The sequence below is a fragment of the Xylocopa sonorina genome, chromosome 17 (assembly GCF_050948175.1).
Source record: "Xylocopa sonorina isolate GNS202 chromosome 17, iyXylSono1_principal, whole genome shotgun sequence".
NCBI classification, from domain to species: domain Eukaryota; kingdom Metazoa; phylum Arthropoda; class Insecta; order Hymenoptera; family Apidae; genus Xylocopa; species Xylocopa sonorina.
In genome coordinates, this window is record NC_135209.1 from 3,042,128 (window position 1) to 3,069,509 (window position 27,382).

Below are 27,382 nucleotides of genomic sequence, written 5' to 3' on the forward strand. Positions count from 1 at the left end.
GTAAATCCATCGGAACCAGTTATAACGACTCGACCATATTCGGAGCGGATTTTTATGTTCTTATGGTCGCACAACGGTCACAGCATCCCACACATTTAGTACGCACGTTGCGGGAGACGCAGACATATGATTCATCGAGAATGAACCTTTTCCGAACAATGTAACTATATCTCAGTCAAAAAACGCGTTTCTGCGATGTACCTGCCGCCACATACAAAAGCGTAGACAACCTCGCGAATTACATTTCGTTAAATTCGACGAAGAATTCGAGCCTTGATAGAGAACGTATACGAACTATACGTAAGTTTCAAATTCACAATTAACAGCCCGCCTATCCGACAACGAGTTTCATTCCTAACAGAAAACAATTCCTATTTGTTGACACAAATATTTAGACAACAGAGCAAGCGTAACCAGCGATAGACAACAAGGCCAGCCTCGCTTTAAGGACATCCGAAATAAAGGAACGTTGATAACAATGAAGACAATGTTGCGAACGCATAAGTAAATGACCCGCGTGACACGTTCTGTTCGGATCCAGCTAACGCTTCGAATTTGAACGGGCCAATAGGAGCGAACCGACCGCTTCAGACGACCAATCACCGCCTGAGAACATTCGAGTGCCTCGACAGAGCGCACGTATGTGTCGTACGTGTGGCCAGACGGTGACTGGTGTGGAATCGTTCGAGTACATAAGGATACTTGGCATGTCGCAATAAAAGCAGCCAGCGAGTCCAGCAACCGTTCAGAACTCCTTATATTATCTAGTGCGTACGTGGTTGTCCCTGCCGCAGGATCTACGTTCAACGTTCGATAACGCTCTCTTGTTTCGAGGTTAAAACAGGTAAGGCAAATATTCGTTCTGTGCGCGTGACGATCAGTTTTACGTGGGGTTGACAAAGGGACGCCTCGAACGGGCAAAAAGACGCCGGTTAGTCGAGTTTACGCGTTCCATTAGAGCAACGTCTTCAATCGATATTAAAACGCGAGACCAAAGGGGTCTCTTTGTTTGTTTGTTTTCCTCTTTTCCTTCTTTTTGTTTTCATCGATTCGAATCGACACCTTCCGCGTTCGATTTTTACCGTGACTGCGGTAAATTCTGTTGAACGCGGTCATGCGTAGAAGTAATCGTAACCCTGGTTTCGTGTGAACGCGTTCAAACGAGTCCTATCGTGGTCCCATTCAAAGATAAATATTAAAGGTTCATTTTTTTTTAACTTGGTCACATTGTATCGCAGTATTGTACTGTTGTAACGTTGCGTGCGGATGATTTTTAACAAGTTCGAATACCGTTTTGCTCCATTTACATGCGTAGCTACAACAGACGCGCAGCGAAATATTGGTCTCGCGTGTGTCGTGGATTTACTGTTGTTCCAGACGAGATTTGTCGAGCTGTTATCGCATATTTGTTCCTAGAAGAGGATCCTCGATCCTCGAACAATTTAACCCCAACGTATAAATAGCCGTTGCTCTCTTACTTATAACTTTCTTTGTTCAAAAATGAATATTCTGCACGGGGTTAACGCGCGATCGAGGTTGAGAACCATGTTTACAAAATAGGATACATTAAATTAGAAGAAGGACACTGTTGAAAGTTTCTTCTAGCTCTATCAAGCGTTTTTTGCCAGTTCATGAGCTCAAAGGTGTTCTCTTTTTGCTTTTTTACAGTGGTACCGCTACAGTTGCAATGGCTACAGCTACCGAATCGCCTGCTAACGAATGTGAGTAACGCAATTATCCCCCAAAAAGGACACTCTTTATTCTCTGTAACGTTTTACTAATTCGTCGTATAATTCGCAATTTGTAGATTATTCGATAGAACCCCGTCAGAGGCTGACGAGAAATTTCGTCCGTGTGTCTTGTTACATTGATTGCAAGAAGCGTTCGCATTTTTCGTTCCTTTGTGTTGTTCCTGTTTTCGACGGATGATTATTTTAAGGAGGAAGTGTCTATACTTTCCGCGAAAATAGATTGTTGCATCTTATCTGTATAATCGGTACATGTAAGAAGTTAATCTTTTGTGTACACGTGTTCTCTGCATCATTGCACAACGTACTTGTATGTACGTTCGCGACGATAATCTTTTTCCTCGAGCCATTGTTTGCGACGGGCTTCCTTTAATCGCCACGAGTAATCGGACGGAATCTGGTTCCGAACAAAGAAACGGTTCCGGGCCGCGGATCATGCGTGACGCGATTTTTGCGTTTCGATGACACAAAGTCAGCGCGCGACAAAGGATCCTTAATTAGGAAGGTGATTTAGGTGGCAGTAGGAACACACCCTAAGGCAGCGGAAAGTAGATAGTTGCTGAGAAGAGGTCAGAGCCCTCCATTGGCGTTCGCGGAGAAGTGCAGGCTGCACTTCACCGTGGCAACTGCAGCTTGACTCAACTGCAGTGCTCGAACGCCTTCAGTGGTTCTCAGCCGCCATCGATCGCAGCAAATTGCTATCCCTTCGATGAACTGCCGGCAGTTGGGACGTTTGAGATTTACAATTGGACTGTCTAATTCCGTCTCTGTAATCGAGAGGCTTATTTTACTTCTCATTAATCTTAAAACTCGATCAATTTAAGCGTTTCTCGCGCGATGCGTCAAGCGAGATGTGACTGAAAATTTTTGTACAATTGTAGGGACAGAATTAACGAGTTTCGCTTGTGATTTCGCCTCGTTGGATCTCTGTCGTCCTCTTTCTGCCTGACGCGACTCCGCCTGACTTTGAGGATCGATTTGGAGCGAATGAAAGGTTGAAAGCATGGCAAAGTTTGTCTCGCCGCTGTAACTTAATTGTACAGCGGAATTTGATACGAAGCGGAGGAGTATGTGAGTTTGTATTGTTTGAGCACAGAATTTTTTTCCACGCCGAATGACCGCGGCGATTCCATGGCTATCGCCAATTTCGCAATGAGTATAATTACACAGAGAACGATTGTATTGATCTTCCATTACCGGACGTGTAACGGTGCCCGCACAAGTGTCGCGTATCGATAAATAATGCTGTTTCACAATTGAACGCGGCTACGTCGACTACTAGCACGCGACTTAAGCTTTGTCCCTCGCGCTTTTGCACAGTGACCTTTCTCTCTGTCTGTCTCTCTTCTCCCCTCCTCTCCCTCTCTGTCTGTCTCTCTCGTTTGTGCTCTCTCTCTCTCTCTCTCTCTATCTTTCTCTCTCTGTCTCTCTCGTTTGCTTTCTTTCTCCCTCGTTTGGCTCCTTCTCTCGTGGTATTGCAGAATGAGATTCAAGTTCCTTTGCAGTACACGTGAAGGAGACCGACTTGGGCGACTTTAAACGGCGTACACACTGAAGTGCGTAGGTTAATCCGATTGTCCGTTACAGCGCGCGAAGATATATTGGGTGAAATGTCCATGAGCGTTTCCCCTCAGTGAAACTCACCGTTCAATTCCTTCCTACCTTAAAGGGTATGCGACGATAAAGCACGTTTTAAAACGATGCATTTTTTCCTGGTCGGCCGGTTCCCTCTTTCATTACTCGTTTTTTTTCCTTTTCTTTCCTTCTTCTTTTTTTTTTTTTTTTTTACTTAACGCTTCTTTAGATCCAATTAAATGTAACGAGCGAGCGAAGCTCATTAAACATCGTATAAGATCAACATTCTACGGATCCTCTTTTTCTCCTCGTCTGAATGCATCTTCTAACGAACCGCGATAGAGTGGTTGTTATTTATTCGCACGATAATAGGATAAATCATTTTGTAGCACAGAAACAGTATAATGATATCAGTGTATCGTGGGTACACACTAAAGCGAAACGTTTATAAGATCGCGTTTGTACGATGACAAAAACATGGAGATTATTTCTTTACACGCTGGTAGTCCACGTAGCGAGTTGTATCGTAAGGGACAAAGCATTTTATGCGATCACATTTCTATCAAAAGTGAAGTACAGTCTTTCTATGCTCGTATTTGAAATCGATTCGACCGATATCATCGCATCCTTGTTTAATTTTTAATTATCGAACACGTTAACCGGCTAACAAATGAATCAGTTATTTTTAACGTGTTTCCAGAAAACCGCTTAGCATGCTTTATCGTGGAATTTAAACGGAGGAGGCGTCAGGAAGTTTGACGAAACTTAAAAATAATCGTTGCACAAACAGTGCGCCTAGCTCTAGGCGGTTCCATCGGAATACGTCACTCCGATTTCTGCACGGTTTGCCACTGTTCGTGACCAATGGAAAAAGGGGCGGCTGCATTATTAACATCGCCTGTTCCCTCGTCCCGAGTTCTGAAAATATTCCACCGAATATATCGATCCACCATGTAGGAAATTCATTCACTTTACGGCGTATCCTTCGACCGTAATGCGTCACGGGGTCCCGGCACTGCGATTCTTCGATCGTCCCCGTCGAATGGAAAAGTTTTAAGGAAACAACGTATCGTCGTCACGCGTCCCACATTTTTCCGTCATCGATTCCCTTCGTTATTGCCCACGTACGATCGATTTTCCCGATCGACGGCTTATTAAAACGCCGGGAAGAGATGAGATTTTGGGATACGTGGGTCGCGAGGGAGCTAAGGATGCAATTTTGGACGAAGGTAATCTGTTTCGAGTGTCGATGGAGGGTAGCAAAAAATTGAAATCGTTTTATTACAATTCAGGAAGAGACAGAGGGGGAATTAAGTCAGGAACTGGTACTGCAATATTCAATTGACGAGGCTGAGTCACAGTTCTCAGAGATCGAAGAAGTTTAACAATGCAGTCGAAGTTTGGATTCTCTTAGACACGAAGAAATTAAGAGCCCTTTGTCCGAATAAATTCGAGTGGCGATACTTAACACAGATACCGGAACAATCGATACAAGATTCCTCGGCGGTGTTCAAGTTCTTTTCGAGGCGCGTACCACCTGCAAAGTCGCCTGTTCGAAGATCGTGTCGCAACCAAGCAAGGGAAGTGATCCAGCGGTAGGGTTTGATAACAGATGCCCCGGAACGAAGTGCAGGAGTTACGTAAAGTCGCTTGAAAATCGATAAGATACTCGAATCGTCGCTGTTTTGCAACTTATTCTCGTTTAGAGTAGCAACGGTGATTGAAGAATCTAATTTCAGGTGGCAAGAGGGTGAAACAAGATATCGCAAATCTTCGTCGATGATTGTCATCAATCTTTATGCTTCACCTTTCCATCTTTCCACGAATCAAATCGCTTCTCTTGATGTCTCGTCGATTTCAAGCGATCAGTAGCTAAGATGCTATTGTTTTATAGCCTTTAACGTCGCTAGAATAGAAGAATAACGGATTTATATTGGTCAAGTGGTTTCGATTCAGGCGACGTTTAAATAGGACCCGATGTCTTCCTTATAGGTAACGAAATCAAAGTTAAAAATCGCTAACGTGTAACACATTCGCATTCAGCTGTCCTTCACTTCAGACTCGAAGTTACTGCAAAAATCTCTGAAAGTCCATTACAAGTAAACAGACGAGTTACGATGTTTAAAGAAATGCTTGAGGACACCGTACTCGACTGTACATGAAAATAACCAGAGCTGGAAGCGTTAAAACTGCGACGATTGCTTTTGCAATTAATACATTTCACACGAACGCAGCGAATCCTCGCTTCTCCCGGCGACGACGTATATATTTAAAACACGGGGATCCTCGTTTTCGCCGACGCGAATGTGTTAACCCCGTTTACGAAACTGCAGAATTTTGCAGAAGCCGCGGTAAGGAAGGTATCTTCCCATTGATCAGTGGGGGCTGCCGGGTACGAAGCGGAGTCAGAGTATAAGAGAGAGTCCAGTTGTTGGACAGATGCTACTTTACGCCCCCTACCCCCGCCACCCCGTGTATGCTTCCACACGTGCCTAGCGACGGGTCCACGATATAGGTATGTTAACGCTGCTCGAGGTGGAAGTTGGAGGTTGGAGGTTGGAGGTTAGCAGAGGTGGAAGGGTGGCTTGTCATTGGGTAGGCTGTTCAGCTGCATCGGGGGGTGTGGTCTGGCTTGGCTAGGGGTGCAAGAGGCGCCGGTAGGTGGATATTGAGCGACGCCAAGTATCGTGGCGCACTGTACCGATCAGTCGCCCTCCAGCCACCGCCCCAGATACGAGTTGAACCATTTCCGGCCCTCCTCTTCGCTCGTCGGACTCCTTGGTGTCCTCTCGCCTCTTCTGCGCCACCCTTTCATCGTTCAGTCGTCGGGACTTTTTAATTTCTCGCCAAATACGGAGCCCGATCCGTGAATAACAGGAATTAACCGAACGCCAGAAACATGCTGATCGGTCTTGTGCGCGACTCAGTGCTGCAGTGTTTCTGTCACAGCTGCAAAGCACCCTTGGGCCTCGTAGGTAAGTCCTCCTCGCTTTACAAGCTCGGCTGTTCGCTCGTTTCGCTCCACGGTGGAAAAGATGCAATCGTTCCTCGTAGTCTCTCGCCTCTCGCTGTTTCCACGGCACGTCCTTTCACGAGATACGTATGGAGAACGAGTAGGGGAGGAGTCGATACCGCGGTGAATGACTCCTGCGATCGAGGTGATCCGCTAAACTCGTCGCCAAAGATTTCTTTTAATCCAATTTCCCACTGTATCGTCGTTCCTGTTTAGACTCGCGATTCTCTCACATTTCTCTGGTGTCACGATGCACCATAATTTGTTATCACTGTTCCTCGTTCTCTCGATTCTTTATCGTTCTCCATTTTATTCGTTCGTTTCATCGATTACGTTTCGCGAGCTCGAGTTAGTTTCCCTTAGCAAAAATCGTATCAGGAGTCTCCAGTATCTTTTTCTCGCTCAAAGAAGCTCGAGGATTTCTTACATGAACTTCTGAAGGTTCCTCTTCTTCGAGCATACGCTTTTCGAACTTGACGGCGTATTTTTACCGCAGTTGGCGGTGGTCGATATCACGTTGGTATCATATTATCCTAGGCACCTGCAGTTCGATCAATTCCTCCTCTGCCTTCTACGAATCCATGGTACATTTGTGTACCCTTCCATCCACGATAGAAACCAATTACTCCGGTGTTATCGTCGATTCTCATTTATTTTTCGCGCAATTCGATCTTGTTAATGAAATATTCGTTGATTCAGACCGTCTCGCGGAGCTTAGACTGCAGTCAAGTGTAACGACAGCGGCAGATTCGATCGATACGTCTCATTTTAATTCGCATGGAATGCGAAACTGAAATACCATGAACAGTTGGAAAGATCGCGGTATACGCACGTGTTTCGTGGGGAAAAGCCACCCGAAAACGATCAGGGTGCGGCTCAAGATGGCCACCCTTAGTTTGTTGGCCGATAGCGAGGAGACGGTTGCATCGATTTCCCGATAATTAAAGCGAACGATCCTCCGTTTCCCTGGTCCCTACGGTAATACGGTACTCTCATTGATTCTCAATTTCCGAAGCGAGTAATAGGAGGGGTAACGCGCCCTTCAAGAAGCCCAGCGGCAAAGGAAAGCCGCGTACCAAGCAGCCGAAGAAAGTAAAGTTCATCAGTGAGTATAAGCCGATTTTTAATCAACCGCTGATCTCTCGAATTAAACTCGATTACAGCCTGCGAATCCTTTAAAGTCTGATTGCGCAAAATTAAAAAAAATTGCAAATCCGAGCAAAGAGATATCGTTTACCGATACACACTTTTATTGCTCGTTGGACGCTATATTTTATCGATCGAAAATTGTGTACGAGCCCTCGTATCGATTATTCGCAAATTGCACGCCCGTTTTTCCTTCTTCTGAGAAGTACAACGAACTCGAGGCGAGTCGTCGCCAATATGTCGCCGGTGAATTATAAATCGTGGACGGGGGATGTCGAAGAACGCCTCTGGCGTGCGGTGTACGCGGGGTAGCCGTTGAAAAGGTGCGTGTGCCGACGCTAGACGTCGCGGCGCTTAGAGACAATCGTCCCGCGGGCTGATCGATCCTTCTCGCGTCTCTGACTCATACTTCCGTAACTGCTCGCCGTGGCTCTACGGAATAAACTATCCGAGATGCTCGGATCGTTTAGAAGTCCCTCCGCCAAAGTGGATTTAAAAGTGTTTTACCGTTCTGGTAGACACTGGGATGCCTTTAACTGTATCCTTTTGTGGAGAAGCGGGGTCGAGGGGGCGGGTGGGCGCGAAATAATGAATGAATCATGCGGATTTAGCATCGTCGTTACGCGTACATGCAGATTTCGGGTACTGTTACGAGTGGCGATAATTAAATCCGTTTCCTTCACGCTTGCGATCACTTGGCTCGAGGAAGATTAATCGTTCGGTATCGTGACCCTGTTACTAACTTCGTTAATGAGCGATGGCTCGCGATTCTGATGTTCTTACATTACCATAAACAGTGCTATCAATTTTGAATTTTAATTTTAAAAAATTATTAGAGAGTGCGAAGGGTTACAGATTTTGCTGGAAACAGTTTTATGTCCCCACGCACATCGCTTCGATAGGGGTACTATAGTTTTAGTGTCAGCACTGGATTGCACTCATTGTTGTTACACGATTGGATGAAATATAGTTTAGGCGAGTTGATTAATGTATCGTTTGTAATAATGAATACGTTTGCGCGCGTGTAGCAACCGAGATTCGATGCCAGGAGAAATCCAAAGGTGGACTGTGCTACGAGGTGATCTTGGCGGAGCCAACGGTACCAAAAAGAGCACCGTCGCCGCCACAAACGAGTCCGACTCAACAAGTCGCTATTGAAGACAAGCTTCGAGCAGCCGAGGAGAGAAGACTCTCCTTGGAGGCTCACAAGCTCGCTGCTCTTGCCGCTAAGCTGAGCAAAATTGAAGAGGCCTCTCGCAAGAAAGATGAACTTAGCAACGCTTTCATTGCCGCGACTCGCGAATCTTTGGACGCTAAGATGAACAACACGGAAGAGAAACGAGAGGCTCACATCGCTGAATTGAAGAATAAGCTGAAGGAACACGTGAGTCAAGGAATTACATTTGTAGTAAATGAACCTTTATTCATAGATTTGTATATACATAATTACTAACATTTTTGTGTATCGTTCGATTACAGCTGGAAAGTGTGGAGAAGACTCGTTTGAGTCTCGAGCAACAGACTCAGGAGGTTCGCTGCGCTGTCGAAGAGAAACTGAAGTCTGCCGCTGCTCAACGCGATGAGAATATTAAGAAGATGTTGGATCGTCTCAAGGAGCATGTCAGTGTTAAATATTATTAATCCATTGCACTCAGCGCCTTTCCTGATGTTACAGTAATTTCTACCAGCAATAGATAGTTTCTGTTTCAATAGAAAACTTGAAGAATGCATGCACTTCTCAAGAAGTTGCTGTGGAATTAGTGTAATTGGATGTTCTCTTGGTGGAGAGTCCAAAGGGTTAATTGCTTCGCATCTGTAAAATAGTTACAAATATTCTTTTAACATTCCTTCTATTTTGTAGGAGGAGCAAGTAGCTCGCGTACGTCAAGGAATAACTGAGCGTGTACAGCAACTCGAGTCCCAGATTCAAGGCAAGTTGGATCAAGCTTACGAACGTCGTCAGAACATCGAGCGCGAACAAAAGGAAAAGCTGCGCAATCATGTAAGTTCGTGGACATGAGTCGTTCACGTTAGACCTTGATATTTAGCTTTATGGGTTTTCTATTGGATTTTGTTTTGGCCACTATCAGGAAGGATTTCTCGCTTCTCGTAGAAGTAAACAGCCGGTGTTTTAAAACGCGAACAACTTGAATAGTGGTTTTCCAAACTTGGTTTCTTTCTTTATGTGTGTGTGTATTTTTTTTTTTTCTTACTCATTTCATTAGTGGAAATCCTTTCTTACACACTGTCGACAATGTTTTACCCAATAAGGGAATTTGAAATGGTCGTTTAGAACACTGTGAAGATAGCAAAAGTGCGTCAGATGGCGGATGAGTGCGCCACGAGAGAACTTCTGGTGAAAAAGTTCGAATTTGACAAGAGGGTTTCTACTGCGGAGCAGAACCGACAGCGAGAGATTCAACGTCGTGTGCAGGCTATTCGCCAGCATGTAATTTCGTCCTCTTTCTGTTGATTCAATATTCTTATTGTCTCTCTCTCACACCCCCTCCCCCCCATACCACCATGAGATGTTGGCTTATTTATTATACCCGTTTCGTTGGTTTAGTTTTTAGTAGGAATTCCGTGACCTAAGTAGAGCACGGTTATCGTTAGAATACTTTCAACGAACATTAATCGTGCTTTGTCCGAATTATGTTGCAGCCAGTATTCCGTATAGGGATTCTGTTAAATTATTGCGTAATTGTGTAATCCAATTATTTTCTCATTTCATTTCAGCATGACCCCGCATTTATCAGCTATTATTACATCAATAGGTGTTAGCTTAATTTCAGTTGTAGCATGACACATTTAAATATTTCCGTTTTTAGAGTATACTCGATAAGTGTCGTACGCGTTTACAATTTATAATATCGTCCTGTTTTTCTTTTCTTGTCCCAAAGGAGAGGCGTGCCGAGATGGTAAGACAGAACAAGGCAGCTCTGTCCGAGCAGTGTGCCCTGCCCGCCGAGAAGGAGACCGCCAGCTCTGGATAAACGTAAACGTCATTATTGATCGCGATCCTCGTTAAAAACTAATTCTTTTCATCGTTACGAAAATCGAGGAAAGAGGAGAGCGGGATTTGACTACAGGCTTGCAGAGTCAGGCTCGCTTATTCCAGAACTTTAAACAGGTTACTCTGAAGATTTATTCAGGCGAGCTTGAATAGATCTTCAGAGTTACGGTGTTCAAAGTTCTGGAATAAAAGAAACTAAGGGGCGTCGCACTCGCTGTGCTTTACGAGGGCTCCATTACGCTTTGTGCCATTTTTCGTTCGCTCGAAGAAAAATTATGGAACTTATGCAAGCGATTTAAATAGTAGCTGAAGAGATTTGCAATTTTAACGATATTATTTTATTACAGTGGGTGAGGACTAAATATCCAATTTAGATAAAAGTATTCGATGAAGCGATTGAATGAAACGTTCACATAACGGAGAATTTAACCGGCTCTTTTCCTCCCACGTTCTATTCGTGCAAAAAAAAAAAAAATCACTGCCTTCATCTAACTATACACGCGTTTTCCCTTTGTTTTTTAAAGGTACATGAGATATATGCACGTGTTAACTTCGTTCGAAGGTACATCGTGTAACATTATAATACATTTCAGTTGTAATGTGCCTACCACACTTACACGATTACGGATCTTCTAGAAGATGGCATTAAAAATACTTTATGTGTTTGTGATTGATTGTATATGTCGGAGTAACTAATATTTAACAATTTCTATGGTGTTTGATTCACTATTCGTTTCGTTCTACTTTGTGTCTAATGACTATAGCGTTATTCACTCGATTACTCCATAAAACGAGAACTTTAACTTTTTTTAAGTTTGAATTGCGAGAAAAGATCATAACGATTATCGACGAGTCGACGTTTGGTTATTTTCGTTCAGTATTTTTTTTTTCTTCCTTTTTTTTCGTAACATTCACATTTTCATCTAATTTCTACCAGCCCGTTCGTTAAATATTTGCTTTCATTTATAGAGTAAAGATAGAATACTACCGCTATGTTTAGACTTTAAGTGGTAATTGCGACCATATGTGTGGTACACATACCGTATATAATAAGTATATGGTATATATATATAATATGTATATGGTATGTGCCGACATGTAAGCACACTCATAATTAATATATAATAGTGCTTTATAATAGGCTTGAAAACTTTAAAACCATTTTGTACTCGATCATTGTAATATTACTGCGCTAATTGAACAAGAACATTTACAAAATATGTAGTCTAATTGAATATGATAATATGATGCTTCTGTGATGACTTAATTATTTGTCAAAACGTGTAGTGTTTAAATGAGATTACGAGTGGGAGTGCGTGTGCGTGTGTGCGAGAGCGAGAGCGAGAGGGAGGGAGAGAAAGTGATATTTGATTCCTCTATGCTCGTATTGATACCGTGGCTAGGGGCCTTAATTTTGTTCGCATTTACTATATATCATCGCTGGAAGTATTGAAAGAACGTGACAGTGTAATCACTGGGGCAAAGTTTTCACGAAAGCTTTCCTTCTCGTAGTGAAATAGGCTGCTAGCGATCCCCCAGCCGTTTTAGAAAAGAAAAAGAAGTATATGTAATGGGAATAAATAATATTGGGAGCACCACGAAAGGGAGAACTGTTAGCTCTGGTCACGGTATCGTCACAAAATAAAGGGGTATACTAAAAAAAAAAAAAACAAAACATGTCGCAGTGATATTGCAACCGATACCCTATGATCTTAGATATTGAAATTACACAGAACATTTTTACAAAGGGCTATAATCGCAGAAGTACTAAAGTGGAAAAGAAAAAGAAAACGATTATTAATTGAAAGAAGAAATTGTACACGGGAAAGAGCATTAGAAGTTTTACGTCGATGAACATGCAACTGTAATCCACATTGCCGACTGTTGTGGTTGATTCGTCGCGTGTGGCAACGTCAAGAAAAAAAAAAGAACAAAAACTTGACGGTCCCGTTTTTCTTGCAGTTGCAATAGCCGGCGAATGACATCTATTTTTGCATAATTGTTGTGATCTTTTGCAGAATGTATTTCATATAATTACTATATCGATGCCTGACGTACATATGTATCTTATGATTGTCCTACTTCAATTTTAGTTACGATATATGAATATATATATATAGATTTCTACGCGATGGTATATATATACATGATATGGTTAGTATAATGTACGTATGGTTTCTTGTGAGCTTTGGTAAATCGTCTTATAGCGGAGCGGCAGAAACAAATTAACACTTGCAACACAATTATTGCAAAATAAATTTCTATTGGGATAAAATCGACATCTCGAGAAAGCAATTTCTTAATGATACATCGATCGCCTTGGACGCTATTCGTTTCATTTCTTTTCTTTCTTTTAGGAGAGGATAATGTGTGCTCGAAAGAGAATATGATTGTGTGAAGTAAAAGGCCATACCTACACGCACATACGCTAGTTTTCTTTGCCTACAAGTACCTCTTCAACTGTTCCTCAACGAAATATCATAAGATACAGAGATCTAACTTATTATTTAACAAAACCTCTGTAGTCTTTCATAGATGCATATTTTAATCGAAATTTTATATTTTTTTTTTTAGACAAAGATATTTGGCGCCTCTTCGTCAAAGCACGATTCTGACGTAACCAACCGTCGATAAAACAGATCGAGAAGAAATCTTGCCAGTGTCTCGACGTTTCTCGCTGATCGCAGAGCCCCGACCATTGCAAGGGAAGTATAAAATACTTAAACGGCGATAATTTCTCGTAATTACGTTAACGTTAAATATCAGAAATTTCATTGCGACGCGTCGCGTGTAAACAGTTTTATCAGAACCCTCGTTGCGGCCTTACAATTCTAGAGTTGCCAGATAGGAGCTCGACGAAAACATAGATACGTCACCGCGATCCACGTGACGTCACAGGCTGTCGAATGGCCGAAAGCCAAAGGCTAAACGAAACGATGAGGCAGGCTTTGCAGCCGAGTAGGTAGATGGCAAATGGCTGCCGTGCGGGTGAATAATAATGCGTAGCCAGCGCGAGGCGGGTGATAAAAATCGTGAGAAAGTGCGTGTACGATGTTACTAAAGGGACGATTATCGGAGAAGAAGAACCGGAGGCATCATGGGAAAAACACCAAAGCCACAGCCGGTAAGTGGATAGATTGGTACGCCAGGAAATTTGCGAAATGGTTCGCCTGCCAGTCGACGAGATAGCCCTGCTGCGTTCTCGGCCCCTCTAATCGTTTTCCATGGTATCAACACAACATGGCCGCACGTCTGGAGGTTTAATTACGCGCCGTCGACTTACGTTCAGTGAATAAGTGCGACTTAAAGTATCTCTCGCTCGCGAGAGTGTGCTCTCTGGTAAACACTAAGATCGTATGCTGCGCGTCGAAATTCATTGGAATTTCTCGGTCGAGGCTGCGGCATCGTCGAGATGAATATCTTTTGGAGTAGAACGCAACGCTCGCTCGTATATTATGCCTGTGGAATTTAATCGGGGAATGCGCGACTGCAGTGATGTCAGTTGTCAAGGTTATGCGTATAAAAAGGAAAAAAGCGTGCACACGCTCGAGGAGTCTCGCGGTTCGACGTTGCGCTCCGAAAATACCGATGGTCGCCGATCTCTTATGGTAATTGCGTCAAATGAAACGACTGGCCGATTAAGGCGGGACGCAGTGGTTCCATGCATTATTGTCAAGGATAAACGCACGTTAGAAAACACTCAGTGAGGTTATACTGTGTTCAATATGGACGCCTTAACGCCTCGCATGCATATACAGTGCTGGACAAAAGTATTGGCACAGCATGATTGTTATGATAAAAATGCTTATAACTATGAAACAAATTGTTAAAAAGGAAAAATTTGTTTACACGTTTATTTATTTATTATTCTAGATTATTATTTAACAGAAACAGTAATATAAATAAAGTGATATGCGAAATAATAACAAAAACATATTTATTGAGCGTTTTAAGCATGGACAAAAGTATTGGCACATTATACAAAATTTAGTGTAGTTGTATCTCTCCGAAAAAAATCCGATTGTCACTTGATGGTATAGGTAGGGGATTCCCTGATAGTCATTTTTTCTAACAGTCATCCTTAAGTTCAGTCGATTAGCAACATAGGAAATATAACAAGCAACAATGTCAAGAAGAGGGAAAGAAACTACAAGTGAAGAGAGAAAAATAATATTAAATTTGCACAAAATGCGAAAATCTTATAGTGAAATAGCAAAAAGTGTTAATAGAAGTCGATTCACTATTAGAAGTGTCGTAAAACGATTTGAGAATCAATCAGATTTCAAAAGTAGGAATCGAAGTGGACGTCCCTCAAAGTTAACAGTTAGAGAAAAACGGAAAATTGTAAAGGAAGTGAAAATAAATTGTAAATTAAACTCATCACAACTTAGAGCAAAGTTAAATGAAGAAAATAAAAAAGAAGTAAGTTCGAAAACTATACGGAGAGTGTTAAAAGATGCGGGATATTCTGCGTGTGTCGCAAGAAGGAAACCATACATATCCAAGAAGAATCGGAAGATGAGAAAAGAATTTGCAAAAGAATTTATAAAAAAGGATCCCACATTCTGGAATAACGTATTATTTTCAGATGAAACTAAATTTAATATATTTAAATCAGATGGCAGAGTATTAGTTTGGAGAAAGCCAAATACGGAAATGGATCCACAACATTTACAAGCCACTGTGAAACATGGAGGAGGTGGAGTCATGGTATGGGGTTCCATTGCAGCGTCTGGGGTTGGCGAATTAGTATTCATAGATGAGATTATGGACAAATATGTATATTTAAATATATTAAAGGAAAATTTATTTAAAAGTGCTAATAAATTAAATCTCCCGCGTGATTTTTATTTTCAACAAGACCATGATCCAAAACATACTGCCTATATTGTACGACAATGGATCGTTTACAATACCGCACATACATTAAATACCCCACCCCAGAGTCCAGACATGAATCCCATCGAACATGTTTGGAATGAATTAGAAAAAAAAATTAGAAAATATAATATAACAAACAAAAACCAATTAAAAGCTATTATTTTACAAGAATGGAACAATATAGAGCCGGATTTTACAAAAAAATTGGTAACTTCAATGCCAAAACGATTGAAGGAAGTTATCATGAGGAATGGAGGGCCAACCAAATATTAATTTTTAATTTCTAAGTACTTTCAATCATTTGTGCCAATACTTTTGTCCATGCTTAAAACGCTCAATAAATATGTTTTTGTTATTATTTCGCATATCACTTTATTTATATTACTGTTTCTGTTAAATAATAATCTAGAATAATAAATAAATAAACGTGTAAACAAATTTTTCCTTTTTAACAATTTGTTTCATAGTTATAAGCATTTTTATCATAACAATCATGCTGTGCCAATACTTTTGTCCAGCACTGTATGCATCCCGTTTCTGTGTGTTAAGTAAACATGATTCACGGTCCCCGCTGATACCTCCAAGATATCGGTTAGTTCTCTGTTAATCGCTCTTGGTATGAATTAACTAACAGAATGAGATAATAATTTAAATTCAACCGAGGCGACTCGAAGAGTGAGTCAATGTTATCTATAAATCGAACGTGGACGCGGCAGTATCAGCGGATCTGAACTTCGTCCCTTCATTTCAAATGCACTGTTGTTGACGATGAAATGCTGTCGCAATCGGCGAGCATAGTTATTTTCTCCGCTCGGATAAAACACCATCTATTAGTAGAATATTATCGTACTCGGGAGTCTGTCAGACGGTTCTCTGTCGTCGCGCGTTTCAACTGCGTCGATACGTCTCAACTTTCTTTGCCGCGTAATTGCTGCGGCCTGGTATAAAGCAAATTGTATCCTTAATTCCAGAAAGAACGGGCTTCCAAGAATTTCAGCGCGTTCAGTAATTGATTATTCAATAGCGTGAATTCGCTAGAAGGAATGCGCTATTAAATTAGCGTTGTATACGATACGCAGCGTTGATCGAACGCGATGTTCCTCGCCAGGTTACACAGGTACATCGCGCGTGTATTCGCTCCGAATCTACATAATCGTAAGCTACTTTTACTTTTTCATCGACGCGCAGAATACTCTTTTTTTATTTAGCCGCTGCGAGGTGCGATGACGAACAGATTTCCAGCTACGATTTCGCAGGGTTCTCTCGACTTCCCGTTGGCCACGCCGCTTGGACAGGAATTTAATTGGTCGGTACCCACGATCGACGATACTATTTCAACGAGAGACGAACTCGTTTCGCGCACGTCACACGGAAGGTGCGTGTTAGTGAAACCGTGAAAATGCATTCTTAGCGTGCTGCGATAAGAATAGAGCAAGGAAGATAGAGTAAGATAACAAATAGAGGAGAGGTACATACATGCACGATTGTACGTAATCGGCACGCTCGTTTATTCCTGCGTACGTACGTGTGTGCGAGCATACCGCCGCTGTGTCGTACGAACACGTATACATACATCCACTGGCTTCGCACACACGAAGATAATTGTATAAGTGCACATGTTGCCATGACGATAAAGACGCGAATCGATGTTTTTAACCCGGCGGAACGCATCAAGTTGATTTCGCGTCCGATACCTTGCGATATCTCTGTCTTCGAATTGCGCTTTTCTATTCCTCGCAGTGGCCATATGCCTACCGCTTGATCGATCGAACCTGCAGCGTACAGCTTTTACAACGCAACGATTGGAAAGTTTGAGATCGCCACTGACCCACCCCTTAATCATTCTAACTTCTCGAGCAACGAAACAAATTAATTTCCACGTATCGTTTCTTCCTTCTCTTTTCTCTCGATTCGAATATCAAATGTAAAAGAGATACACGTGGAAATGAAATCTACCATGAAACAGTGCGACACTGTTCCGCTTGAATGGTACCTTGTTACTATCGCACGCGGATAAATTTTTATCCACACGACTCCTCGAACGAGTCATCATATTATGAAACATCGAAAACGAAGGATGTTCAATCCGTGCGAGAATAAAGACGGTCCACACGCAGACGAAGCGACAGCTCTAATTGTCATTCGCGTTGGTTAGCGATACTTGGCTGGCCACGTGGCCCATCGTCTCTTTTGAAGCATGTCACTTCCTCTTTTTTAGCAATTACCAGCGCGTGCTCGCTTCGTCGAATGTGGGTTATTGTATCGCTCGAATTTGTGGCTATAACTACTCGCAGCATCTGAGTGGATGTTTTAAGTCCTTGTAAGTCCTTCGATTCTGCAACGATATCAGTCGAACGATGGTGGCGACGGTTCAATCGACGAAATCGTTTGGTCATTGACCAACTTTGTAGCCTGGTCTCGACTCTTTTTATTCCTGATATGATAGCGATACCTCTGATATCAGCTTCGAGGAGTTACGTAAACTTTGTTCGGCGTGAAGCTCACGCAACGACCGAAATATGGTCACGAACAGGTATCCGAGGATCGAATCGGATAACGGTGTACGCGAGTGATCAAATCGAGTGGAACTAAACAGTTTAAAGCATGCCAGGCTATACGATCTTCGCTGGTTTACTCGAGGCATCGTTTCCTTTCGAATTTAATTCCAAGCGATACGAAATCGTTAATTAGTCGCACTGTTTACTCGATCATCATTTATGTGTCCGTGTTATGTAACACGTTCAGAATAACATGTAATCGACGAACGTTAGGCTATTTTTAATGAACTAGATAGAAAAATGAAGCTTCAATTTCTCTCTCATTTTTTCTTTGGTCTCAGAAATTTCGTGTATCCTCGTTAACGATGCAGACATGCGTATAGGCGATTCGAAGTAAACTGAACTGCATTGCACATAAATTTGATCGTTGATTTTTGCGCTAGAAAGAGAAAGTAACAGTGTTGTAAGTTTGCTAAAGGAACGTATGAAATTATTGCGATTTGTTTCGTACCTTGACGTTAAGAATTGAAAGCTATTTGCATAGTCCCCGTCGAGAAGTACTCGAGTTCGTGGGCAAACTTTAAACGACCCCGCTGCCTCGAGTGCGAAGGGTCAACGTTGAAATCGAAGCTGTGTCGGCTCGCCGCCAGCCTGAAGCGAATAATTAAAGAGTATAATATCTCCCGTTCGCGATCGTCGCGTTACATTGTCGATCGATACGATAAACCTGCTGTTTTACAAGATAACGAGCGAAATAATTATCTGCGCGGAATATTCTCGACGATTTAGTTTCGCAGAGTATTCGATCGTGGCGTTGTCTCGCGGTGTTACTATTAATACAACAAGCATGACAGCCGATGACGCTGGCAGACGCAGCGAAATACGCAATGATAATGAATGAACCACGATTACTACGAACGGTAAAGCACATTGCGTTCGCCAGCAGGGCGAACTTCCTCCACCAAAGTAACTCGAAATATCGATCGTTCCGTCCTCGTCGCGTACAGTTTGGTAAACGCGACAGACAGCACGATACGACCAGCGCAGGGGATTAATTAATGGACATTGAACAAGAAGAAAATAAATCAATTGAACCCTTATCGAAATTGTCCAAAGTTCTACGAACGCGTAGAGGTTACGCGTTTAATTGGCGGCAACGAACGCGAGACGCAGCTTAGCGCCACTGGTCTAAACGACCGTTTCAATAACCATTGGAACAATAATCGTTCCATCGACGCGGAGGACTTCGCTCGTGTACTTTCTCCACGATCGTGCCATCGTTTCTCATCGTGCGAAAAGTTTCTTACCCTCTTTCATCGTTTCTCCCGCTATTTTTCCTTTTTCTTAAGTTTCTACTGTCTGAGAGCGACTCGTCTGCTTTTGTATCGCGCCCAGCATTTTCTGTACCTGCGGTTTCTGGCTTGATTCGGTTATTTGGATGCGAAGGCGCGCGTTCAGTCGGTAAATTAGCATACGCCTAAAAATCGTCAAGGCCCAGGGCCTGACTCGGTTTATTTCGAGTCGCGAGCCGCGGCCTCCTCAAGGGGGGAATGTAACGGTCGATGAATCCGGCTGCGACGGGTGTCGAGCGACTCCAAGGCCTTTGTAATGTAGTCCCAATCACCGTCAATCTACACTGATCTTAACAATTTATGGCAGGGCCACCTTCTTCAGTCGTTGCTGCCTTTTCTCGCTGGCGATTCTCCTCTTGGGCTTTCTTCGTCGATGAATTGGACACCCTTTCCCTCCTTTCTCGCGCATAAATTTATACATTTACGTTGCGTTAACTGTTCCTCGAGAAAAAGTATCGTTGGACGCCACAGTTCTCGATATTTAACAGATTGCACGTAAATTGGTGTTGCTACGAGATTAAGAGGTAACTAAAAGGGGCTAGAAAGGGTTGACGAAGGTGCAGAAAAGTGTAGCAAAATTTAATTAAGAAAAAGAATAATGTATACAAAGTTATTAAATGAAAGTAGGCATCCCTGTGTGGTGGGGATCAGAATACACCCACAGTATCCCCTGCTTGTCGTAAGAGGCGACTAATAGGGGCTAGAAAGGGTTGACGAAGGGTCCATTCTCAAAATAAACGCATCATACATGTACACGTGTCCAATCATAACATTAAATGATCGTACACATATGCATACACTTACACACATCATTTATACAAATTTATTGCATCCATTAAAATAATTCTACGCACTATTAATTCTGTCTATCGTATCAATTTGTACGTACAAGTAATACGCACGAATTAACGCGGATAATACACGATTAAACGGTGTATGGAATTAGCGGATGGATGAGACTCGTGGCCAAGAGCACTTTCAATCAAAAATGCACTCGGAAGCGGCATCGATCGAAGTGCTCTTCTTCTCCTCTCGCAGTTATCTACTGCGTTGCATTTGGCCTACAATTTCTGCCTGACCGCAGAGGGACGACTGGCGCCGCGGCGCCCGACACCGTCTCTCCAGATCCTATCGGCCCCCGCCGCGGTTTATCGCGGGGGTTGCGTTCAGCACGAAAATCCAGCCGTTTAATTAATTGCCACGCTCCTGCGCAACGTGCCTCTACGCTCTCTCGTCACGTGAAACGTGTATAAATTTCGATGAAACATTCTTTCACTTCTCGCACGCCAGCTGATCGATCCTGTTTACCTTTCACCGCGATCGCCGTTTCGTTCTCTTACGTAAATCAATAGAATTCCTCTATGCAATCGTTCTCTTTTAATATTGACAAATTTAGCTACGTTTCAGCTGAAAATTTTGTTACAATTCATCGAGATATATCGAAAATGGTATTTAGATAAATTGGGGTGAATTAAGCGGAGTAAATCGTTAAGCAGGGCTTTGAATAACATAGAGTCTCGAAGAAGGGACTTAAAATATCTTAGAGAATTTGGAAACGATCGAAAAGGTTAAAAAAAACCCTCCACAGAATAATCGAACAAATTTAAAGGCAAAGTGTTAATTTTATGGCTTCTAAGTTGCATTTTGTTATTGAGGGTGGAAATTTTCATCCCTTAGAATTTCCACTTGTTTTAATCCATTTCTGTGGATATATGTTTGTGATATATTTTTTATTTATAGAGTAATATATATCGATAGTATTTCACGATACTAATTTATTGTGGAGGATACGGAACTTAACGCAGTACAATACTTTAGTTGTCACGGAAGAGGGTTGAAGGACTCAAGAATGTTCCATGCGAGGCAAAAGAAGTTAGCGTTCGTTTGTTGAATTAGCTTCGAAACGGATCGTGCCGCGAATCTATTTAAAACGCAATTTTCCGCACGCTGATTTGCAAATACGGCAGATTATTATGTAACCTGTGTTATCACCATTACACGGCCGATGTTTATTTAAATTAAACGAGCTGATGCACGCATCGCGCGACTTCTCTAATGCATCTCGCGTCGAACCACTTTCAGCTCGATTTCAACGTTTCGCTCGTCTTCGACGTTTCAACGTGCGAGGATCTTCTATTTCTCGACTGTTTCGCGAAGATCTATGATCGCTGTTTAGAGATACGAGGTTACATAAGACGATCGATACGAATTCCCTCGCGAATGCGTCGCAATTTTAATTGAAAAACGATGATTTCTTCTGAGCGTATCGCAACCAAAACTCGCGCCAGTCCTATCGTGCAATTTTATCGCGTACGCGTCATTTCGGTGTTTCATTGTGTTCAGTGCATCGCGCTTGATAATGCAAAACGACGAGACGTTCACGCATTGTGCAGAACGCATCGTATTCAAAGCAAAAAAAAAAAGAAAATCTAGCCTGCGAGCCATTCTTTATTTTCTTCAAAATGTTAGACGAGTATTTAGTCTCTCGTGATCAGCAGTCTGAGTAGTTATTACATATTATATATTTTTCGTATAATTGGGAAATTTTGATCAAACAACAGTCACTTGTACAAGAAACAATTATTCAGAATAATTATTGAAGCTCTTCCATGAAGTATAATTTTATTCCAAGTAATTATCAAACACCAAAACAATTTTAAAATAGAATAAACAGGAAGAATGAATATACTTATCGATGATACTTCGACATGTGCATTATAAATCAATACAATACAATAATCTATACAATACAATACAATACAATACAATGAAATAATACAACTCGATTTATGTCGGTTTCAATTTACCTCGACAGCTGATCCACACATGCGAGCTATAATATCACCATGCGAGACATTACGCATAGATTAAAATTCCGACGATTCATCGTCGAAACACCTTCGATCGAAACGATCGCTCGATGCGATATCAGTTATCGTCTGGCGTGACTCGAAAGAAGAAGAATCGACATCGAAGTCGCATTCGCGCGGCAATTTGAATCGTGGTTGCGCAATGCGAACTTCTTTGCAGCCTTCGAGCGCGTTGAACCGATTTTCTCACGAGCGATCGCGTCGTGGTCCCGTTCGAAAAGCTATGTGACGACGCGTACGCGATAAAATTGCACGATGGGACTGCCATGAGTTTCGATTGCGACTTGCTCGGAGGAAATCTTAATTATTCGATTAAAATTCTGACGCATTCGCCAGGAAATTCGTATCGATCGTCCTTGGTCCCGCGAGAGACGCGGGGACCGCTTCGTGTCGATTTAAATCGCGAACGACGCATAAAACAATCGATGCGCCACCGCGTTGGGTAGATTTGCGTCACAAGTGACGATGGTTTTCAAAGCAACACGGTTTTTGCGTTTGTTTACATACGCCAGGGCCGCTGCGTTTCCTTCCATGACGCTTTTCCAATTATATATGCGACCTGTGCATATTTTTACCTGCTATCGACTGCACTTGCGAGTCCTAAGTGTGAGAACGCGTCGATGCTCATTCATTGTTATTCACAGTATTTATACGACGCTCGTGGATAGCTCGATTAAATGCAGTCTGTGCGTTCGCTGAAAAACGCACAGGAAGTTCCATTCAACGAGCCACGCGGTCAGCTCGAACTCGAGACTTAGCGCGACAATATCGAACGGCCTTTCGCCGTTTGGCGGGAACTCAAAATCGAAGTCTGTCGCGTTCACGAGGACTGCATTTCCGCGTCGCCACGCCAAACCTTTCGAGCGTCGCCAAGCTGGAATGCGTTCAATGCTCGCTGCTTCGATCGAGGGAAGCTAATTCTTCAGAAGACGAAATTTGCGATAGAAAAATCGATAGTCAACAAGCATTTGTCTAAAATAATCGCTAGTCAGCAAGCATTTCTCTAAAATAATCGCTAGTCAACTTTGATTGAAATCTACCAGCAATAGAAAAATCGCCAGTCAACAAGCATTTCTCTAAAATAATTGCTAATCAACTTTGATATCTCCTGAAATTAGACATGCAAGCTTTAAATCTTCTTCACACCTGTTCTTCCACATACTATAACTCGTTTCACATACTCATTACTTTCTAACTTTATTACATACATAATCCTCAGACTTGTTCCTGGTTATGTTTAAAATTTTGCTAACATATCATCGATATCCAGCTTTCCTTAAATTAAATCGTTAATAAGTTGCAGATAAGTCGAACTCATCCGCAGCGACCGGCTCCGCTTTTTTTCTCAGCCTCTGTCCGGCGAATCTGATAATGGCGGACGATAATAAGAACGCGTGTACCTTCGTCCACAAGCGGGACGTAGTCACGGTCCCGTTCGTCGCGAGATAAAACTCGAGTTACGAGGGAAACCAGTTTACGTCCTGGCTTCGTCCACGAGCAACCCACCCTCCGTGTCCCTCTTTCGTATTCGTACAACGCTTTAATCGGCCTTGGTACCTCTCCTCGAGATTCGTTTGCTCCGAGCGGACAGAAAATATGAAATATCATAACGTCCTCTACGATTATGCTCTAGAGTTAACTTGAAGGAGTCTTTGCTCGTTTTTTGTCGCGTTAGATGTGGAATTGCGAATTTTGTACCCGTTTGAAACGATCCTCAAAGATCCTCAGAGAAGCTTTTTAGACACACTCTTCAATATTTCGATCGTACTTTCGAATCAATGGATTGAAGGAAGTTATAAGAGAAAGAAAAAACGTCTTTGCTTTAATGACATTTCCACGTGAACCTTCGACCAACGTCACTGAGAAAATCCCATGTAAATGCTTGCATCGCGGTCATCGATTGGTGGAGGACGATCGAAAGGAGCTAAGTCATTGCGACTTTTTCTGAATTTTATTTAATGCCTCGTCGATCTAAGGAAGTTAAACGAAGCGTAATAGAGCTGTGTATTAATTAGCAACAGACTCGCGTTAAAATGGTACGAACGAATGCGAATCAAAAAAATGCTGGCGTTTTCGTTCGCAAGAAAGTAGCATCGATCGAGAACGCGACGCTCGTCGAAGCGAGCGTGTTCGACTCGGATTAATAAAAGCAATTAAGGTCGTTAAAGGCGATGCCGTTTTCTGCCGCTTTAAACGGATCGCTCGCGCTCGACGATTAGAGCGAATCGCGCCTACGGTCGCTTTGTCGCTAATTAACAGGCCGATGATTTCACTTGGCGGGACGGAAATTGAATTTTCAAGCACCGTTCGTGGCAATCCGCGATAAGCAGAGCCTCTCGTCTTCGATCGACGACTGCAACGTGTCTTCACTTCGACTCAAATCGATGTAACAGTAACGGTAATAAGGTGGTTGAAAAATGACAGAGTTTTTCAAGCCACTCGTCTCTCATTTCATTTTATTTTCAAGCTCTTGAAACCTCTCAAATACAAATTGCTTGCAATTATTTTAATACATCAGTAGAACGACCATTTGTGATGTTTCACTTCACTTTATTTTCAAGCTCTTTGAACCTCTCAAAGACAAATTGCTTGAAATTATTTTAATACATCAGTAGAAAGAGCATTTTTGATGTTGTACAGTCCTGAAAAAAAAACAAAGCTAATCGTAAAAGAAGAATTAAAATATTAAAATTTAGTTTGCAATTTTTTAATAATTAAGAATTAAGAGATACTTACACGTTGTCTTATCTTCTTGTTGGGGGTAGTAAAGGGTTGATACAAATACGTGTACAAAAGCGTTTAGTTCTTCGCCTCAATCTGCTAGCGTTCTCAGTTATCAGAATAATAGTTGTGTGCGTTCAAAAAGAGAGAGAGAGTTCAATGGAGGCGATGGATATTGAAGAAAAAGGGAGGAAAGAGTACTTTTTGTATCCAGCGAACACCAGCCGCGATAGTTCCAAAGTTCAACACTTGCTGCGATCCATCGAATTAATTAAACACTACGAGCTATCGTTGGCAATTAGCGATGCGATGCACTCGGTGAAATTTTCCGCTTTCTAAGCGCCTTACCAACCGCGCGAGGAGTCAGACTAGGAATTCCCGTCTTTAAAGTTTGATTTATCGTCGTTTAAAGAAGCGCACAATAAAGCGGAACCGAGTATCTCGAATCACGAGTCGCGATTTTTCTCAGCTCGAAGAATAACGCGTGTCACACCTTCCGCATCGATTGTAGGAAAGAGCTGGCACTAATTGTTATAAATAACGTTGACTGTCTCACTGATCGACGTACGAACAATACAGCCTGATAAAATCTCGGTTTAAGCCATGAATAAACCGAAGAGCAATAGAATTCTTCTACAGATCGTTAGACTAGTCGATTGAGAAGCTGGAATATCAATTCTCTGATAATTAACCTTTGCACTCGTTCGTCGACAATGGTAAATAAAAAATTGCGGTTCCATAAATACAAATTACAACAGAGCTTGATACTTGAAACAATAGAGAGCTATTTCTAACGCAAAATTGAAAAATCACTGGGAGTGCGAAGGGTTAAACTGAATCTTAAAACGAGTAACCCATAGTCAGGTATGCAAACTACGAGTAACAAATAAATAAATTTCCTGAGGATAGTCCCCAAAGAAATGCCACGTCTTGAATGGGTTAAACGCGAAGCTTGTAACACAAAATTAAAAAATCATTCGAAGTGCGAAGGGTTAAGTTAAATCTTGAAACAAGTAGCCCATAGTCAAGTATGCAAACTACGAGTAACAAAAAAAATAAATAAATTTCCTGAGGATAGTCCCCAAAGAAATGCCTCGTCTCGAATGAGTTAAACGCACAGTGTCTCCAACGAGAAGCAGTATCAGTGGTTGCAGCCAGTTCCAGCCGAATGGCCATGCAGTAGATAGAGCCATTTCCAACTGGACCATCGCAGTAGATAGAGCCATTCCCAATCGTGCAGCCACTCAGTAGACAGAGTCATTTCCGATTGGACAGCCGTATCGTCGTTGGTTTTCGTTTGAAACGAGGCCAGTGGGACCAAAGCCACTTTTTCTTTTTATTATTCCACGATTATAGGTATATTATGCGGTTGTGACACAGTTCCAAATGCGTGTTGTATTTTTGGTCAACGTTAATGGAATTACTAAATCAGGGGTGGATAAACTTTTCTTTAATTATTTTCGTAGACAAGTTCAGATGCGCCATTACAACTCAAGTCGCTTTTTTACTCTTTCACGTTCACAATTGAGATTGGAGGATAAGAATAGGGGTAGAATCTGCTTCATTTAACTAATTAATTTACGTCAGTCTCAATTATACACACACACACTGTTCAAATTCTACAATTACAAATTCTCAAAAAAAATGGTCGAACTGAACGAATAAGAAGATTGTGTGAATAGAACTGAGAGCACTCAGGTGTTGAAAATATTAAGATGGATTCCATAGAGCCAATGCGTCATAGTTAAGCCCACCCACGGGTCAGATCATAATAGAAATTCATTTCTAATTGACCGCCAGGGTCGTTGACGCGTTCCAGTCGTGTAATCGCCCAGCAGGTGTGATAACGCGACTGACGAGACGGCGCTTACGACTGTGATACACCCAGGTCACCGACACTACGTGTCACTGTCGTCGGAACAACCATCGAACGATACTTGAATCGCCATTTCGAAGGTCGTTGCTGGAGTATCGAGAACGCGAAGCAGAATAGTCAGTTCAGAAGACACCAATAGAGACACCTCGATCGAGGAATCAGTCGTGAACTTAGAAAACGTGGACTTAAAAAAAAAAAATCTCGAACGATGTTTGCTCTTCGAATTTCGTGATCTTATTCGTTGGTCATATATATTAGTGATTTAAGGTAGCGTTCAGTTCTGTTGATTTTCGCGTTAAAGTCGGATTTGCCTTCTGATCCGGCAATTGACTGTTTGTATTCCCAAATTCGGCGGTTGTGAACGGTGGCCACGGCATTGTGCCGCGTGCTTTCGAAGAAACTGTCAAATTTGCGCGGCAAATATTTGCGATCCCGCGAAGGTCGAGATAACCTCCCTTTATCTGATCAAGGTTCTAATTTCTTTCGGCAAACACTCGAGCCGCTGCTGCCTCGCGACGCGGGGATACAGGAAGCTTTGTTCCGCGAGCCGCTTCCTCCAAAACTCTGCTGAGCCTCTCTCGAGCCGGGTCTGTCGCGTCGTTCGCGATCCACGTGTATTAATTAACATTTTACATAACCTGAGCGACCGTTTCGGGGTGTCGTAAGAGATCGACGCGACGAGCTTGCCG

The 27,382-nt window shown here is 42.4% G+C and overlaps 3 protein-coding genes across 6 annotated transcripts in view; all 3 read left to right on the forward strand.

The window, feature by feature from the left end:
• The window catches only part of LOC143431325 (transcription elongation factor SPT6), a 43,184-nt gene that overhangs the window by 7,383 nt on the left and 8,419 nt on the right, over window positions 1–27,382 (forward strand). The window lies entirely within an intron of this gene.
• On the forward strand, window positions 650–18,059 carry Stai (stathmin). 4 transcript variants are annotated; one of them, XR_013102698.1, is made up of 8 exons: window positions 6,138–6,298; window positions 7,352–7,441; window positions 8,511–8,866; window positions 8,962–9,102; window positions 9,344–9,484; window positions 9,776–9,931; window positions 10,383–10,528; window positions 18,047–18,059. XR_013102698.1 is itself a non-coding variant. In XM_076908001.1 (7 exons), the coding sequence occupies exons 2-7, from the start codon at window positions 1,688–1,690 to the stop codon at window positions 10,473–10,475; spliced, it is 921 nt and encodes a 306-aa protein (XP_076764116.1). In that variant the 5' UTR covers window positions 650–844; window positions 1,669–1,687; the 3' UTR covers window positions 10,476–10,588. The 4 variants fall into 4 exon arrangements, 3 of the variants coding, with proteins under 3 accessions (XP_076764116.1, XP_076764115.1, XP_076764117.1); XM_076908001.1 differs by lacking the exons at window positions 6,138–6,298; window positions 7,352–7,441; window positions 18,047–18,059 and adding exons at window positions 650–844; window positions 1,669–1,721 and having other exon boundaries at window positions 10,383–10,588; XM_076908000.1 differs by lacking the exon at window positions 18,047–18,059 and having other exon boundaries at window positions 6,139–6,298; window positions 10,383–10,588.
• The window catches only part of Nfat (nuclear factor of activated T cells 3), a 55,904-nt gene continuing 41,839 nt past the window's right edge, over window positions 13,318–27,382 (forward strand). The window contains exon 1 of the mRNA XM_076907964.1: window positions 13,318–13,619. Coding sequence (XP_076764079.1) covers window positions 13,547–13,619 — 73 coding nt within the window. The 5' untranslated portion in view covers window positions 13,318–13,546. The remainder of the gene's footprint in view (window positions 13,620–27,382) is intronic.

Bases quoted from the DNA above. Each gene is read 5' to 3' on its own strand.
- Stai (XM_076908000.1), top strand. From the start codon at position 6,223: ATGCTGATCGGTCTTGTGCGCGACTCAGTGCTGCAGTGTTTCTGTCAC. The intron at 9,103-9,343 runs GTCAGTGTTAAA...TCTATTTTGTAG, and splicing joins TGGATCGTCTCAAGGAGCAT to GAGGAGCAAGTAGCTCGCGT. The intron at 9,932-10,382 runs GTAATTTCGTCC...CTTGTCCCAAAG, and splicing joins TGCAGGCTATTCGCCAGCAT to GAGAGGCGTGCCGAGATGGT.